Below are 18,712 nucleotides of genomic sequence, written 5' to 3'. Positions count from 1 at the left end.
ATTAAGGTATTCATTCATCTTCCCTTCGAAACAAATCAATTTTGGAGACGAAAAACGGCAGGAATTAAGTTTAACACCTAATACACACACACACACACACACATATATGATACTCACAAAATTTTTAAGAATTCTGAAGAATTTATGCTAACAATAACGTACCAAAAATTGAAGATGGACCAGCGAATGACCATGGTACGGTGGTACGACCTTGGATGTCAGCCAGGTGCTGTTCTAGAATGGCATTAGCTTCGGTATCAACAGCTAACATCAAAGGCGTTTGTCCGGAATAAGTAGCCAACAATGGATCGGCACCGTACGACAATAGCAATCGCACAAGTTCTGTAGCACCATTCTCCGCCGCTTCATGAAGTGGTCTAATAATATATATATGTATATAACTCTCTATCAATCATCATAATCTATAAACGCCTACATTTATCAAGTTACTCGTTGATTTGATGTGAGAAAAATGATGTTATCATAAAAGATTTGAAGAAAGTATTACCTGATACCACCATTAGCACTCTCGCTTACGTTCGCACCGTAAGCCAGTAAGAGTTTTGCAATCTCCAGATGACCCTTGGAGCACGCCTCATGAAGTGGTGTATATCCCGCGTTGTCTTTAGGACTCGGCGCACTATTGAGCTTCTCCAGACAATAAGCAGTTACATCCTGCGGCGGAATATAAGCAGATTAGATCGTAATTCGCACAAATCGTAGTTAATTTTGTCGCATGACGTAGCAATGTGATCATTATCTTACCGTGTAACCGAGACGGGCAGCGCGGTGTAATATGGTTTCCCCGACGCCCTTCTTGATAACCCACGTCCTGATCTCAGACTGAATATCGGCTACGCACTCCGGGCTTGGTTTGTTAGCTTGACTTTGCTGTGTAAAGTGAAATATCGCATTTCAAAATAATATTGAAAAAATAACGTATAAAAATCTTAAAGAGATGAAAGCCAACGAATTGGGCAAAAATATAGTGTAAAAATGTGTAATATATACATACTCTTTTCCTTTCCTTTGGCAATGCCTCGTCTTTTTTTAATGGTTTCTTCTTCTTACGGATGTAATCAAATCCAGAACGGAATTTTCGTCGGCCAGGTCGAAGTTTCAACTTCTTTTTATTACGAATCTCCAAATCGTTCTTATCATCTTCCATCTCGTTATTTTCCTCTTCTCTGGTGTCGTTTGTCTCTTCTTGCTCCATCTCAGTCTTAATACGATGTAGTTTCTTATTAGCAAGTGATTTGAGAAGATCCTTTCGCCTCTCAGCAGTTAATAGATGACGTTTCGAATTCGCAATAGCTTTGTGACTTCGTAGTATACCAGCGTTTCTCAAACGAGAAACCACTTTTTGCTTTAATGTTCGTACCTTGCCTAATGCATTTTCCGGTGTTTCATTCTGCGAATCGTCATCTTGTGATGTGTCGTCGCGATTCTGCATCGGCGGGGCTGACGCAGGCCTATCTTCGCCGAACACTTCACGAATAGTAGTTTCCTTCTTCAAGACTTTCGTCTCCGTTCTGGTTCTACTCTTCAATACTAGAGTGGAGAATTCATTGGGCAATGTGTGATTGTTCTTGAATGCGTCACGGAAATTATTCACCGTCTCTTTACGAAAATAACCGAGGAGGACGGAGTTGGTAACTTTAATCGGGTTTCTATTATTCTTCAACGCAATCTTGTTTTTAGGGCTCTTTGATGTTTCGGACGATAGAAGCGGTGCAAGACCTGGTGTTGGTAAAAGTTCCGGTTCGTTATTGATTTTATTAACGTTACTGCTCTTATTACTTTTCAGATTCTGTTTCTTTTTTGAATCTTTCTGACCACCACCGACTTTCTGCGCGAGAACATCGACAATAGAATTGTTATCCGATCGGAAATGTTTCATCATGGCCTTCGGAGGACAAGAAACTGTTGTTGATGAAGTCGCCTCTTCGTCATCAATCTTACTGCCAAGTCCCATAATGCTGAAACTGTAATTAGATTCCATGTCACTGTCTCTCTTATTACGGCTGAGACACACGTCGGAACTATCCATCGAGACAGACAATGCCGGCGAACCAGGATCTAAATCTGGCAATGACGTGGATAGTCGGTGAAAACGCGATGGTTTTGACACTGTAATCAATCTGGGTGGCATTCTTAGAGATTTTTTGTAAACGTAAACCTCCTCTTCCCAACCAGGTCTAAAATCACTACCGTCACCGAACAACGGTTTCGGCTTCACTTTTTGAGACGTTCCACCTTTAGGAGGCGACAATTTGGATTCCTTCTCTGTTTTTACCTTATGAGGAGTAGTGTCTCTTGAACGAAGCTTCATACCTTCAGACACATTAGCTATAGATCGTTTCCTAGCTCGAAGTCTGTCAGCAACTGAAGAACCATGACCAAATACGGTACTGACATCACTGTCCTCGCTCGAGGATTCGCTACCACTAGAAGATTCAAGCTTGATCCTGCGAATTCGTCTTCTTCGGCATATCACATCCTCATCACAATCACTATCTTCTTTCTTCACTTCCTGTCTTGTTCTTTTAATTAATGGTACTTCGTCTGAATCATCGCTCGAGTGTTTATCGTCTTCCTTCCTCAACCCGGGCTCCGTCTTAATCTTAACGTCCTTGAAAATCAAATTTTTATCGTCCTTATTAGATGGATCCGGTATCTCCTTCTTGATATCTTCGGGCTTGATTCGAGAATGCGATGCATTGGTATCCGATTCCTTGTCGCTATCGTTAATTGCGTCTTCAAGTTTCGATGTTGCGATACCACTCATTTTTTTTCTACGTCCACGTTTCTTTATGGCATCGCCCGCGCGTAATTGCTCCATAAACTTATCACAGGCGTTACTCCAGAATGGATCCATGTCGTTGATTTTATCATTCTCCTGCAAACAAAGATTATATCTATTAATATATTAGAATTATAATGCGCAAGTAAAAACACACGATGACTAGAACTTTTAAAGACAAAAAGAAAGAATTTAAACATATATCTTACACAATATTTATAGCAGTAAGAATGAAGTTTAATAGAAAAAGCTATGAAGAAAATCATATGAAAAAATTGTATTATACGATATATCGTGCGCGGCGATTTTTACTGAAAACTATCGAGCAAAGAATTTGTTTGAAATTTGGCGTTACGAACAAAATTTCGTTCACACATGCATTCAAAATGTTGCAAAAAGCTTATGGCGATGATTGCAACATTTTGAATGCGTTTGTGAATGACAATTACAAAAAAATTGTTGCTGAAATGATTTCGGCTTTTCATGCAATGAAAGTTAACATGTCGCTCAAAATACACTTTCTTCATAATCATTTGAATTTTTTTCCACCAAATTTGAGTGAATGAACATGATGAACGCTTTCACCAAGACAATTGCGATCATTGAGAAACGCTTCAAAGGAAAAGACATCAGACACATGCTTGGTGAATACTGTTGGTCTATTGTTCATGATACAAAACCGGAATCATAAAAACGGCAAATCAAACGATCAAGATTCTTATAATAATTATTATATTATTATTATTATACAAAAATTTGAAAATATATGAAAAAAAGTAATTCTCAGTTGTTTATTTTTTTGTATTCGGACTCATCGCATAATTTCACATGTAAAAACATCAATTATTTATTTAAAAAAATTATTTTATAATTTAAAACAATTGTAAAAAGCCAATATGAAACAAATACGATAAATGGCTGTATAAAAAACGTTAACGATTTGGGCTGGTAAAACGCCGAGACACGGATATATTTTTTTACATCTACTTTCAGAATCTCTTTGATTTTTTCACGAGAGAGAATGTGTGCTGTGTAATATATCTTAATATAAATACATAATATGAATACATAAAGATTCTATAAATAGCGAATAAGTGAGATATACAGATGGCATAGATACCACTTTAAAATAATTCATTGAATTTATCGCGCGTATATCTATATATATAGTATTAAAGAAAAATTATTCTTGAAGAAGAAAGAACAGTTCATGTATTACTGACACACAAATGAAATCAATTATTACTAACTAAAAATTTCCGTCTTTATATTTCAGTCACTTAAATTGAATAATTCGTTTATATCCTTCTTCATTTTAAATTGCTTTTTATACATTCCTGCACTGTACATTACCTTTAGCTCTATCTTCACGAGATCCGTAGAAGATGCCATATTCATACATACAGCATCATTGAGAGGTATCGGGGGTTGCACTTTGGATAACTGCTTTCTATCTCTTCTCATTTCCTCCAAGGTTTGTCGCTCGAGAACTGGCATCTCGCTTTCGGAGTCACTCTCCCGGAAATCAAAGACTGATGTTTCGGAAGAGCTCCTACATCCGCTCGCCCTAGCCGGGACTGTGGACGCGACTGTGGCGGCAACAGGCACAGTTACCGGTATGTTATCCTCATCGGTTCTCGAAAACAAACGTCTTCTGGGCGGCAAAGAGACCATTTTCTCGCGTGTTAATTTCGGTGGGCTACCTGCGGACGAACCAGACTGTGGTGTCGACGTCGAAGCCGCACTATCGATTTCTGTGTGCATAATATAAAAATTATATGCATACCTCAAAGATAATATTAATTGTAGCATGATCGACTAATTGAATAAACAGCACAATTATGATGCAAACTATGATCGAGACGAGACGAATAGGTTAAATCGACATGAAGATATCATTAAAATAATACCTATAATATTTAAGTACTCGCGTCTTTTACGCGCTAGATAACACTACATTACCTCTCGGCGTCGATGACACATCTTGAGGAAGTATGGAAGATGCTTTCGTTGTAAATTGGCCGGTCCCGACCTAAATGAAAGATATAAATTGTGAAATCGGTATAATTAACACAATTGGAGTTCAATCAATTATAGTTAAGTAGAGACAACCACACACTTGTTTCAGTTCCGCCTTCGTCCTGATCTTCGCAGCTAAGATAGCGGCAAGACCGTCGTCCTTGTCACGATGGATTTGGTTCTCGGCGCCACGTGGTCCCGCGAGGGAGGCTTCCTTGCCGGGTAGCGTGGCAGATGCGTTCACTCTTGAGGCATACATGCTACGTGGCACTTCCTGAGTGATCGAGTCTATTGCTCGCGGAACGTGCAACTTGTAATGTGGCGGTGTGTTGCTGTTACGCTCGAGCAAACTCGCCGCCGTGAATGGTGACAGATTGTGCCTGCCGATGCTCTTGGGCTCGACTGGCGCGACGACCTGTGGGAATTTCATGGAAATTATCAGAAACGTCATAAGACGTCGAGCGTCTGGAAATCAGATAAAGATATAAATAGAAATACTAAGTGAAATCGTCGCATGTTTTCATTTCCAACTACAATTCACATTATTTGATATTTTGATTTTATGCGCAAAGATTGGCGAGTTATCGATAATAAAAAAAAAATTTGCATACTAAATAACAAAAATAAAACTTGCAATTTCTTACCTTATTCTGGAAGCTCTGTTGATTATGATTAACCAAAATAGGCTGCTGACTATTGAGCTGTTCATCCCTTTGTTGCTTGTTTTCCAAGCTGTTCCTCAGCAAGTTGAGCACCCTCTTGTCGACACCAGTATTGCTAGGTTGATCTATCGATTGCCCACTGGACATCCCGCTCGAAGGACATGCCATCTTCTGAATTGACTGGCGATAATTTGGATAGGTAAGTTGTGCACTGCTCAATTGTTGCGGTAATGGGTGTACACTCGCGGATTTCGAAATGACTGGATGATTGTACGACGACGACGAACTGCGTATGATTTTAGACTCCGGATAGGTCCTTTTATCACAGTATACCGATTGATATCTGGATTCTGGCGTCGAATAACTACCGTTGTCGATTCTGTGATCGCCAGGTGTCGTCAGAGCTCCATTTGGCAGAGGAACCGATAAATTCATCTCTTGCCGTTTTTGCTGTTCGTTCTGCGCACCTGTAGTCGATAGTTTTGACTCAACAATTTGTTTGTCGGTACTCGGTACTCGCCAAGCAGCTCTGGCCTGTTTGTTAGGATTTCCTATACCATAAATCGCCTCTCCAGCTCTTTTGAGTGACCGTTCGCGCTGAGGAAATTGCTGATCGAACTTTGCCCTACTATCCGCTAAATAGTAGCTCGAGTCGGGTGGGTAATCTTGTGCAGGCAATGTGGGCGGACCAAGTCGCGGGGATGAATCCATCATCGAGTGATACTTGGAAAACCTCGAGGACACAGAATCATTTGTTTGAAGGTATGATGAAGACGCAGACGTCGATGACGATGAAGACGACGGTGGCGGTGGTATCGTCAGACCGTCGTACGGCGACGTGGGCAGTGGACGTTTCTTGAACGTGGACATATGAGGCAGTGGAGAGGTGTTGGTGTGATGGGATGAGAGAGGCTGGGCGGATGGAACGTAAAGCTGCTGCGGATGCTGCGGAGTACTTCTACGAAGAGAACTGTCGTGGTGCGATTGACGTAGTGGCGTCGAAGTAAAATCTGGCAGAAAGTCGACTTTGGGCGCACACACCGTTTGAGGCGTCGATGCCCGAACGCAGGTCACTTGCATGGAATTCCTCGAACTGTTACTCGAAGGCCTATCATACGACGACGCGTATGACGGTTGTGCCGGTGCCGATTGATGCACGACAGCCGGAGGTGGCATCGGCCTGTTCACATTGTTCCTAGATGAACTCAGATTTGAGCTACTGACATGTTTGTCGGTGCTAACAGTCTCAAGATCATCCTGCGCCGTAGAATCAGCCGATGTCTTAACTGTTTTTACGGACAAGTCCAGAGGAGATTCTCTCTTCCGAACTGCATTACTCGGCGACGAAGAACTTGCCATAGTGGCGACCGAAGTTGCTTGACTACCGGATGATGCTGGATTCTGATAAGGATGTTCTTTATAGGCATAGCCTTCAGTCGTTATTCGTGTCGGTGGCTGATGATATGACGACGATCCCGCTGACCGATCCGACTCGTCGGAAGACTGATACGCGTGGATCGATGAAACGGAAGACCTCGCACCACCTGAACCACCATGACTACTGATAGTCGTTACTGTAGTGCTATTAGCGGAGTTGTTACCATGATGACTGGGCGCTATTGTGGTGGCATACGTCGATGATGGGTAGCTTTGTTGGCCAGTATATCGCGAACCGTACGTCATGTTCGTCACAGTGGTTGTTCTACCATTCACCGGTATCGCATGGTTTATAGCCGAGACCGGAGTCATTGGATATTCGGCAAGCCTCTGAGGAGGCATCGTTATAGACGAAGGGGGCATTACGACGGACGGGACTTTGTTGGTTGCATTCGTCGAATGTATTCGTTGTCGTACTGTTTGCGCCGATTTTCCCAATAGTTCTCGTCTGTTGGAATGATAAGACGAAAGAGCGGCGATAGGCGGCAGGTTATGCGTGTTACCACTCCTCTGCGTGGGTGACCGATGCGTACCGTAAGGTATCGTCGTAACGTCAATCGCCCCTCTCTTCGTAGCATCCGCACCGTTATACGTCGCGTGCTTGCTGACATTTTGCTGATAGCTGCCTAGATTGTTGTTACCGGGAGTATTAGGGTATACCGTCTGCGGTACCAGCATCTGCTGCATACTGTAAGACTGATTGTGAGACCGACTTGGTTGGGAGTAGTAGTTATTCCCCTGAGACTCCGGTTGTGAGTTCTTCTGGAAGGAATGGTACGAAGACTGGGACGGTGGCGGCGGTGCGTAAGGCAACCCCATCGCCGCGTCACGAACCGCCGCCACGTAATTCGTTTGATAGTGTTGCGAAGTGACCGGTGGTAGATTGTACGATTGTGATGTCGACCTTGACGAAGCCGACGACTGCTGCTGCTGCTGCTGCTGCTGCGGCTGCTGCTGCTGCTGCTGCTGCGGCTGCTGCTGCTGCTGCTGCTGCGGCTGCTGCTGCTGCTGCTGCTGCGGCTGCTGCTGCTGCTGCTGCTGCGGCTGCTGCTGCTGCTGCTGCTGCGGCTGCTGCTGCTGCTGCTGCTGCGGCTGCTGCTGCTGCTGCTGCTGCGGCTGCTGCTGCTGCTGCTGCTGCGGCTGCTGCTGCTGCTGCTGCTGCGGCTGCTGCTGCTGCTGCTGTTGCTGCTGCGGTGGCGGTGGCGGAGGCGGTGGTGGTGGATAAGTCGGCGAATGTGGTTGGAAGCTGTTGTGCGGCGAGGGTGTATGATGAGGAGATGGGGAGGCATGTGGATTGTGTAGACTGGACACGTGGGGCGACTGCCGCTGTGGCGATGGAGTCGCGTGATGCGGCGACGGAGTTGCGTGACGTGGCGACGGTTCGTGATGCGGTGACGGCGTCGTTCCTACGTGATATCCACTTGGAGGTGGTGGCATCTGTTGCTGCGAATGGTTCGCCGCCATGGCGACAGAGGAGGATGACGATGGAACACCGTGTGGTGGCAGCGGCATTATGCGGCCTCCATATGAGGAACCGTGCGAGTGTGGCGATGCATTTATACGACTAGGATGCTGTTGCTGCTGCTGCTGCTGCTGCTGCTGCTGTAGAGACGACGATTGTTGATGATGTTGCTGCTGCTGCTGCTGCTGCTGCTGATGATGATAGTGTACTGAGGTGGCAGCGGACGGCAGATGCGGTGAAGGAATGTGACCCGGAAGATTCTGCGACTGCGATTGCAAAGGAATGTGATTGGAGGAGGAGCTTCCTGGTCCAGGCTGACGCGGACTAACCGCCTGCGACGATGAAGAGCAAGCGGCGGTGGAAGAGTGCAACCCGTCCGAACTATGCGACCTGTCGTTGACGCTCAAAGTGGAAGCGGTCAGACGATGGGCCTGCTGCTGATATTGGTTCGTGGGACGGTAACTCTGAGAGGATGAAGAGGAGGAACCAGATCCATATACCGAGGATCCGTTGAGAGAACTCTGAGCGAGTGGCATGTTGTTGCCATAAGTACCAGGTATTCGTTGCTGTTCCGGCGGACAATGTCCTTGAGTAACGACGTTGGATGATGCCGTCGTATTACTCTGTTCTATTGGTGTCGGTCTTGTGCTCGGTTGTTGAACCATACTCGGAGGCTGCGCTACATTGGCGGACTGATAAATGGAACTCTGCGAATACGGAGCCGGTGCGCATTTCGTGATGTCTGGGTGATGGTAGCGTGGATAGTACTGAGTCCTCTGCGCAACGATCGGCTGCGATTGCCTATCGTTATTGGCGGCCTGATACGTTGAAGCAGAGTGCGATGAGGAAGAGGCGAGCATCTCTGCCGCACTGAAGGACGTCCTGCTGACATTACTAAGTTGCTGGTACACTGGTCCAGGGGAATGTGGCGGTTGGGGCGGTTGCATCTGATGCAAATGCGATGACGAGTTCAACGTTGAAAGATGAGATTGATGATGGTGATGATTGTGATCGCTGGAGGACGAAGTGGTCGACGATGATGATGACGTTAGTGGCGGTCTCTGCGAAAAATTCGACGATGATGCGGCAGCGGAGGAGGAGGAGGAGGAGAATTGATAATTTGAAGGCTGCATCTCGGTTAAAGTGACAGTGCCCGAGGAGGAGCTGGGCTCCATGGAGGAGCCTTCGTCACCTGGCCTCGTATCCGGGACTTCGACCCTGGTCGGCTGCGGTGCATATGGCTCCACGTGTGGATTCCAGAAACTAGATCCGGCAGTCGCATTGCTACTCTCCACGGACGACGAAGGTCTAACGTCGGCAGGGTAACGATTCGACTCCTGGACATTGCTATTGCTGCTGCTGCTGCTATTGGCGGAAGTCGAAATTGACTGAGTTGATTGTGTCGGCTGCGACGGTGCATCATGATCATGCGTTGTCGCCGACGTGGACGAGGCGGGATTCGTGGAGGATGTCGAGTGGAGATTGTGATCCACCGACGTGGCCGCGCCACTACCTGTACTCGGTACGGGCAGTCCCTGGAAGTACTGGCGAGCCCCCTCTAACACGTTCGTGAAGCTCACATCCATGTCACGCCAACTGCTAATCTGCAATGATAAAGCAATTATGGATTGAAAATTTTGTTAAAATTAGCCTCGTTGTGCGATATAACCTTAAATCTATGTAGACAAGTACGCACTAGAAATTAAATAAAAATATGTATAATTTTGTCAAAATTTATCTTATCTAATCAATTTTTTTCAGAAGCAAGTATGTCTTATCCTCGTATAAAACGATTGTAATGTGATGATTATTCATAAGTTATTTTGTAAATTTCGTAAATTGATAAACAAAATTGTGTCATTCTTGTTTCGCAATAGAAAATGATTGTCAAAATTGATGGATCAGAAACAAGGTTATCTTCTACGCAGAACTATAATCATCTACAGGAATTATTCACAACGAGCCATTTCAATTAGGGCTGATTGAGCTTAAATGTAACATCAATAATGTCGCATTCATTCTACTCAGAAATCAAAACATTCAGAATTAATCAAAAAAAATCTCAATGATTCATCGTTCATGTTGAATCATTGAGAAGGTTCGTCAACTATGGTAAATTTAGGGTCAGGGTTATAAGAGCGCGGAGTTCCCCAAAGTCGAGTCCGAAGGGACACTTCTCTTGGGGATTACCGAAATGTTCACACGATACCGTCAACCAGGAACGGCCGGCAGGGGAGGAGAGAATGAGGTCGAAGCATTAATCTTCATTGTCTTGTATTTGTCCGTTACAAGAGGCAGACGTATTCCCCTCTCGCTCCCCTCATCCTCAACCAGGCAACTTCGATCTCGCATTATTAATCTTGTAGTATTATGAAAGATAAAGATCTTGCGCGGCAACCTGCCGAAGGGACGGCAAAGTTGGCAAGAGAACCTATCAGACTATTCGACATCGCGCGAACACACGAAAATTCATCTCCAATGAATTCAGAGATTAATAAAGAAAAAAAAGAGATACTGTAATTGGATCGTACGTCGTCGAGAAGATCAAAATTAGCTATTTTTCATACATACGAGTTTAACTATGATGCCTCGATGATGCATATAATAATATCGCGGATACTCTTTATTATCGAGTACGTAAAAAAAATCTTGATGTTCAACGCATTTTCGCTTTTTACCATAACCGATAATCGCTTTTTGTTTGGGGGAGAGGGAGACGACTTTCGAGAGAGGATGAGCTGTATCGCGTTCAGTAGTAGTTCCGCAGGAGTTTTGGTTATCATAATAGAGCCGCGGAACTGCGCGCCCGTTATTACCATCACCATCACCGCGAGGCAAATAGCCTCTTCAGCGATCGGTGAGACGTCGAAGACCCCCGTCGTCCTCCACTCGAGGAGTCAGCCGCCTGTAATATAGATCGCTATCGACCCGAACCGATCAATAGAGAGAGAGAGAGAGAGAGAGAGGTGGCGGGCATATATGTGTTTGATGTCGGTGTACGCGGCCGCTCGTTCGCGTCGTGGCTCATTGAGACGTGGAAAAAGGGGCGCAGAAGTTAGATATCGGAAAGCTGTAAACGTATATAACGCGGGAAGCCATACGTACTGGGACACACGCCAACACCACTGTAACTTCCATCACCGCGCTCGAAATAACTGGCGACGGAGCGAGACAACGAAGCACGAATAATCGCGGGTATCGATGCGAAGATCGGGTTCCACTCGAGAATATCGCTTAACCGTGACACTCAAAGCAACGCATAAATTGTAATCTCGCTCGAACAATCGTTAAATCATTGACTGATGAAGAATTAAAGAATCATCCAAGTATCAATGGAACTTCCAAAAGACACGAAAATGGTAAATTGTAACATTCTTTCATGATGTAAATAACTTTACCATCGATGCAGTTTATCCTTCAATTTTTTACGTATCTTTATGTGCCGCAATATTGCGCTTCGCATAATTTAAACGTATAATTCGTTGGCACATTATATCATGTATAATATATGATATTAATTGAACTATTATATTATAATATATGATAATAGTTTGTATCCCTTTATAGGATTAGAACAATACTGTACGCATTTTAGGGCTTTGCGGGAAACACATGTTATAATACGTGTAATATAATATGGCTCGTACCAAAAACAAGTCGAATTAATCATCCCCGTGGACATTACCGCAGATGACTCGGGAAAGTAGCGAGACTTCCTTCCTTTGGACGAAATCATATATGTACTATTGACTAGAGTCGCAAAATACATAACACCGAGCTCCCACGTTCAGTGTAAATGTTAGGTAGGAATCAATATCGCGCACCCTTGCCGAGCAACCTGAAGGGCTGGTCTGGTCCCCTTCGCGCGCCAGTCAAAGACCCCCTCTCACCCACCTCTTGTCCCGTCCCGTCCCGTCCCGTCCCGTCCCGTCCCGTCCCACCCCTCCGTCTCCATTCCGTCCCGTTCTCCATTACATTCTGTCCCGTTACCGGGCACACACTCTCATACGTAATCCCGCTCGCATGCTGTACGTGCATGGGGAATAGGAGAACGATCATGTGTATGTGTACATGCGGGTGGCAGAGGGGCGGTTTGGTTGGAATTCTCACGATTTCAAGCATGGCGAGGCCACTCGATAAGGCTACACCGTGAGGTAATAAATATCCGGTGCTAAAGCAGTGGCCCCGATGCGCGTTTCGGGGGTTCAACCGGAGCGGTTTCGAAGGCCGCATTTACGCTCGAGTCGTTTTAAAACGAAGAGTCCACCCGTTGCCGCCCGATAAGATCCGCGACAAATGGCGCCCGGTCTTTTCCTCTCTTTTTCTCTTTCACGCGAGAGTGGTAAAATTATATGACGTACGCGCGGTAACCAGTCTCTGTAAATATCACGACTCGCGGCGGGAAATGATCGATCATCAGCGATATCCGCGATCCCGCGCTTAAAACGTTTCCTACGGGAATATCATTTATGGTTGACCTAACGCGCGATTCTCGATAATGAGGATATATTCACTGTTCATGAGCGCACATGTTAAATATACAATATTAATTAATTTAAATGATATTACAATCGATTATAAAGCATGCTAATTATGCTAGCTATGATTAATATTATTATATGAACAGATAAAATTATCTATTTCCGTGTCACAAGATCAAGCTGTATATAATAATTACAAGCATGATATATTGTGACAACGAACTATCATTTCTTTTGATAATTCTGTTTTTATCGCAACGAGATATCACGTTAATGCGAATTTATCCGTCATTATTACGTCGATTGACCTTTACGTCAAAGGGAGAAAGCGGATGCACTTGCCTAGACTGCGAGTTCGTGAAACGGGGCACCTGAGTCGCGGGGATAGAATGACGCACAAAGGTCCAGAGTTTGCCGGTGGTTTGCAGGTTGACCGTAGATTCGATGTCGAGATAATCCGCTGGCGCTCGATTAAAAGCCGCGCAGCAGGGCGGAACGTGGCGGAAGTACAGAGAGGAGAGCCCGAGCAAAAGGCGAGAGAGACGGAGAATAATGCCTTAAGCCGAGTTAAGCCGCGGCTTAAACGACGGCCACGACACCGCAAGCGTCTCTACCTCTCGCTTAGCCTCCAGCAAGACTAACGAAATCGTTCATGACATCGCGAACTTGTCTCAATCGGTGCGATTAGTTCAAAACCTGACCTAAATCGCTTCGTCCGTTTTCGACTGAATCCTGAATTTTATTTTGTTATCCTAAATTGTGTGTGTGTGTGTGTGTGTCTGGGAAACTGCGAGTTTCGGATCAGAAAGTAAATATAATGGGCTTTCTACAATAAGCCATTACCTAAATTTAAGTCTTAAGCCATAAGAAGTTGACCAATCCCAGTCGAATGTGATAAGAATAATCGACTGTGATTGGTCAGTTTCTTATGACTTAAGACTTAAACTTAGGTAATGGCTTATTGTAGGAAACTCAAATAACATGAATATTGTACATTATATCATTCCATTTTTATTGACTAGATAATACGCGCTACGCACGCACACTAAATTTAAGTTTTTAATATTATATACTTACATAAAAATTACACAAATATACAAATACACGAGCATACAGATCAATTAATCTAACCTTTGTGAGCTGTCAAACACTTCATGCCGACGACAGCTTACTCTCGGAGTATGAAATGAACAAAGAGAGAGAACCAATCAGAATCGTGGAAAAGAGGTAACAATGAACTGACTATCAATTTAACACGCAAATTTTATTATAGGGAAGATTCCTGGCAGTACGAAGTTAACACAAAGAGGGAAAACCAATCAAAATCGTGGAAAAGAGGCAACAATGAATTGACTATCAATTTAACACGCAAATTTTATTATAGGGAAAATAGAGAAGATAGAATTAAAAAATTAATATTTAACTAACCTTGAGTTATAAAGAACAGGATCGTGCTTTTACGTCTTGCACCTTTAATAACATTTATCGAAACGCTGTGAAAACAAAAAGTATAGAACTACCTCACTACGCGTTAACCGATAAAAATTTTATGAGCGTGGTTCAACTCGTTCTAAGTTTACGATTATGACGCAACGTACGCGTATTATCGCGATAACTTCCGATTCCGTTTACGAGAGAGGGTCTGCGAAATTCCAGGATACGCTAACTCTCGCCATCTCGAGTGGAATTATGACGCCCGACATGGTCAGCCATTCCTTCCCGAATAACTGCCCTTCTCCCTCGAAAGAGGAAAGAAGAGGATGAACGAGAGAAAAACGAAGATTTATTCTAGAATTAAATACCTCGAACAAATACACCCTCAACTCGCCAGCGATCCCTTTTTCTTTCCGATTCATCCCTTGACCTCGTTTCCCCGGATCATGCTTTCCGACTTCATTGACCCGTTAAGCCGATTTAAAATGCTCCGCCTTTAACCCCTCGAGGACCATGTTTTACATCTCACTCTCGTCTCGCTGTCGCTGGCCATAAAGAATTTAATCTCTTTATTTCCGGGTCTCGATGTAAATGGAGAAAATAACGAGATGTTTTTATACCAAAACATATATCAAAGTCCTTCATTAAATTATTTGCAATGTTTTTCACGGTATACGTACTGATCATAAATGTTTAGTTAGTCGTTAACATCTTCTTTCAACTAACACAATAAGATCATTAAATAAAATATATAAAATCTGTAGCCAACCAACTTTTTCCTTTTTATAAAAAATTACCTTTAATTTCAGGTCATTTTACTTTTTATTAAAAAAAAAGAAAAAGAAAAAGATTCATAGTTCAATGCCAGGAATTTTCACGACCCGCGAATCTGTCAACGTTTCGTAACTCTTCGCGATTACATAATTTGCGGCACAAGACAGGTAATGTAACAAAGAATGATTATGTTCCGAGGCGCAGCGTCTCGGCCGAGTATTCAAGCAGCAAGACGTAACGAGGTCAAGGAAGCTAAAGGGGAGCTGCGAGACGTAACTCACAGCGGAGCCACAAACGTCATAAGGAAGGCCGGAAACAGAAAGCATTATGCTTCTGTTCCCCTTTGGAGTTTCACGATAGCAACAAAGAGAGGCAAAGAAAAGAGAAGAGGTTGGTTCGACTTGACTTTTCGGGAAATCATAAATTACTATATATGTGTACTAAACAACCATCAGTTCCATCTTCTTTTTCTATTATTATCCGAGCTTATCTCGATACGTATGTCGTATCGAAATCTTTGGTTCCCCATTGCATTGCTTGGAGAAATCACGTGGATATAATTGAACAAAAAAAGAGAACGCAATATCCGCAAGATTGTGCTGGGAAAGCGTAGCTCTTAGTACATCTTTCTAACACAAAAAACAATTCTACATGCGGTTTTCAATATTTTTATAACGTAGAACTACGTAAGCATTGCATTACTACATCGTGAGCTGAAATCACACAGGAATTTGTAATGGAGTTTCAAATCAATGCGGAGAAAATTGCTAGTTACTTAGATAGCTATTAGATAAGATTTACTTAGTAGAATCTATTAATCTATTGGTATTTCAATGCTATATGTAGATCAAACAGATTCTTTTCTCGAAAGTGAGGATCTCGACACAGATTGCAATGACTCATAAGTTTTCAATCTGCAAATGCATTCATGCTTTGCGTGTGCAAATATGTGGTACATTCTCTTTGAAAGAACTTGGGAATGTTTAACGAGATATCGACCCCTACCAACCGCGTGAATATATTCCTCTTAACGAACTGGTATTCTAAAGAGGGTGTCCAAAGTGCGAACTATGTGCTGAAGTTGTGCGCAAAAGAAAAAACTGTAAAAGTGTCTATCTAGAGTCTATCACATTAATAAAACAAAAACAACAATTATTATATTATTAAATAATTGAGCTTCCTTATATATACATATCTTCTCTCTCTTTTTTTTATATGATTTTCGTTTTATACACACGCACAATTTATTCTTATAAATCCTTATATTATAAATTATAGTTATTCTTATAAATCCTTATCATACGAAAAAATGTAAAATATTTACATTATTATTAAGACTACGAGACGAAGCATCCGATAAATACGAATACTAATTTAGTTTAAAAGAAACAGCTTTGATTTTCGAGTGTGTTGTTTACTACAAATAAATATAGTTTTAATTTTATATATTTGGCTCAAGTTCTTATACGATATGTACCTCCCCCCTCTCTCTTTCTCTCTCTCTAGCCTACATAATTAAGTACCCATCTTACGACATAAAGACACATGGTACAATATCTGTTCGAAACCATCGTGAACAAAGTCTACCGATGTCCTACATATCTTACAGATTTAAGATCAAGTTTATGACATATCATTGTAAAAAACTTCTTTGCCTACTTCTAAACACATAAATAATTTTTAAGACAGTGTTACCGACCTCGGTTTCTAAAGCGACTGTGATATATTGCCAAAACAGCAGTGTGCTTCTCCATAAATCTCTACAGTTAGCAACTCGTTATGTCTGCGCGTTAGCACTTCTCGAGTAATAGCTGGTAGCTTCGATGCAGTCCAGTACAGTTTGTTTAACGAGCTTCTCGTCCCCTGCCAATCGCGCGAACGTGCCCACGAATTCGCTCCAATAAGGAGAAAACGACGTGTGAAGCCTATACGACGGAGCAATTGCATTTACGGTCCTTAACGGGTCGTTATTTATCGAAGTGTAAATTTATCGAAGTGTAAATTCGCAGTACATGCGTAATGTCAAAAGAAAGAAGAAACATGAGAAGAGTTTGCTTCTCTGTAGGATACAAATTTGCCAGTCATATATGTAAAGGGTTGCCACAGAAGACAAATTTTAAAATTCCTTGACTTTTCCAGGTTTTCCAGATGAAAATGGAAAACTTTCCAATATAAAATATGTAAATTTTAACACATTTAAAACCAAAAATTGTAGGAAAGCTAGCATATATTATTAAAAACAACGCAAAAAAGGCTTAGTAGCATACTAAAATTTTTGATGCAAATTCAAGCCAACAAAAAATAAATTAGTATCGGAAAAAAGAATGCAGTTACGAAAAAGGGCGATCAAATAAAAATACTGAATAAAATATAAATTTTAATTAATAATATTTTATTAAAATCGTTTAAAGCGTGCAAATTTTGAACGTATTTCACTATAAACGTCAGGTATAATATTAAAAAATTATAATAATTCTGGAATAGGATCAGTTTAAGGAAATTGTGAGCAAATTTCACAAAATTCCAGACTTTTTTACATTTTCCCCTGACTTTTCCCGGTTTTCCATGACCAATATCAATTTCCCTGACTTTCCTCGGTTTTCCCGGTTTTTCAGGTCTGTGGCAACCCTGATAATACTCTGTCAATAAAGATATATCGATTTCTATTCATAATAATAGTAATAATAGTAATAGATTTGTAGATCATGATCGTGTTTGATTAATTGTCATTAGTTTGTTTAATTATCAAGTACTATTTATTCGTAAACTTACTATGAAAACGTTATGGTATACGTGTGACATTTGATCGTTGAAATATAATGCCTTAGCGGCCAACGCGAGGATTTAAATGCGATCGAGTGCCAACGGGTCGAGCTTTGTCAAAGCTCCAAGTAGCGCAAGGACATTCCGGAAGTTGGAGCGCACGAGCGAACGAGGTAGCACGTGTTGCACGTTCCGTTGAAATATTTTTCGGAATATTCCGAGGTATTTCGCTCTCGGCAGTGAATTCACACGGTTTTTCGGTTACTCGCAGTTTACAACTACGGTAATAATATGAATTTCGCGTGGTGCGCGTAACAAGACGGTCGGTCGCAATATCGCTACCTCAAAACGCCATAAAACTTCTTTGTAGCTTTTCACATCGTGAAAATTTATTAGAATACATAAAACACATCAGTAAGTTTTAGTATTAACATTAGACGGTTAATTTAAGAAATATCTTATGCTATATACAATTCATTAAAGGATACATTATAGAATTTCTAATATTATAGTATTATATATATATTAACTAAAATCATTATCAATGTATCAAACTTTTACTATTTTTAAAAAGTTTGTTAAAAATAATTAAAAAATAATAAATTTTAGTAAGATAAAACCAATAAGTAATTAGCGCATAAAGACTGTTTGTAAAAAATAATATATATAAATATGTATAATATAATGTATATAAATTCATTTAAAAAATATTATGCATAAAAATCCAGCCCGACTGAAAATGTCTTCATTAATATTTATTTATTTTATGTTAATTACATATCGATCTATATTCATTTATCATTGAAATTCTATTTGCCTTTGAAACATATATTTCGCATAATACAATATATCTAAAATATTAAAGCAAGTATTTCAA

The 18,712-nt window shown here is 41.9% G+C and overlaps 1 protein-coding gene across 1 annotated transcript in view; it reads right to left on the bottom strand.

Moving 5' to 3' along the window:
- Window positions 1-18,712, bottom strand: part of LOC108762745 (mucin-5AC) — an 80,777-nt gene that overhangs the window by 1,999 nt on the left and 60,066 nt on the right. The window contains exons 2-10 of the mRNA XM_018509890.1: window positions 8,114-9,987; window positions 5,467-7,864; window positions 4,923-5,237; window positions 4,766-4,835; window positions 4,157-4,557; window positions 1,016-2,899; window positions 766-891; window positions 509-675; window positions 163-377 (exon numbers count right to left, since the gene is read on the bottom strand). Coding sequence (XP_018365392.1) covers window positions 163-377; window positions 509-675; window positions 766-891; window positions 1,016-2,899; window positions 4,157-4,557; window positions 4,766-4,835; window positions 4,923-5,237; window positions 5,467-7,864; window positions 8,114-9,969 — 7,432 coding nt within the window. The 5' untranslated portion in view covers window positions 9,970-9,987. The remainder of the gene's footprint in view (window positions 1-162; window positions 378-508; window positions 676-765; window positions 892-1,015; window positions 2,900-4,156; window positions 4,558-4,765; window positions 4,836-4,922; window positions 5,238-5,466; window positions 7,865-8,113; window positions 9,988-18,712) is intronic.

The sequence above is a fragment of the Trachymyrmex cornetzi genome, unplaced genomic scaffold, assembly GCF_001594075.2.
Source record: "Trachymyrmex cornetzi isolate Tcor2-1 unplaced genomic scaffold, Tcor1.1 scaffold320, whole genome shotgun sequence".
NCBI lineage: Eukaryota > Metazoa > Arthropoda > Insecta > Hymenoptera > Formicidae > Trachymyrmex > Trachymyrmex cornetzi.
Note: the sequence above shows the minus strand (reverse complement) of the source record. Positions and strands in the feature narration are given on the sequence as shown.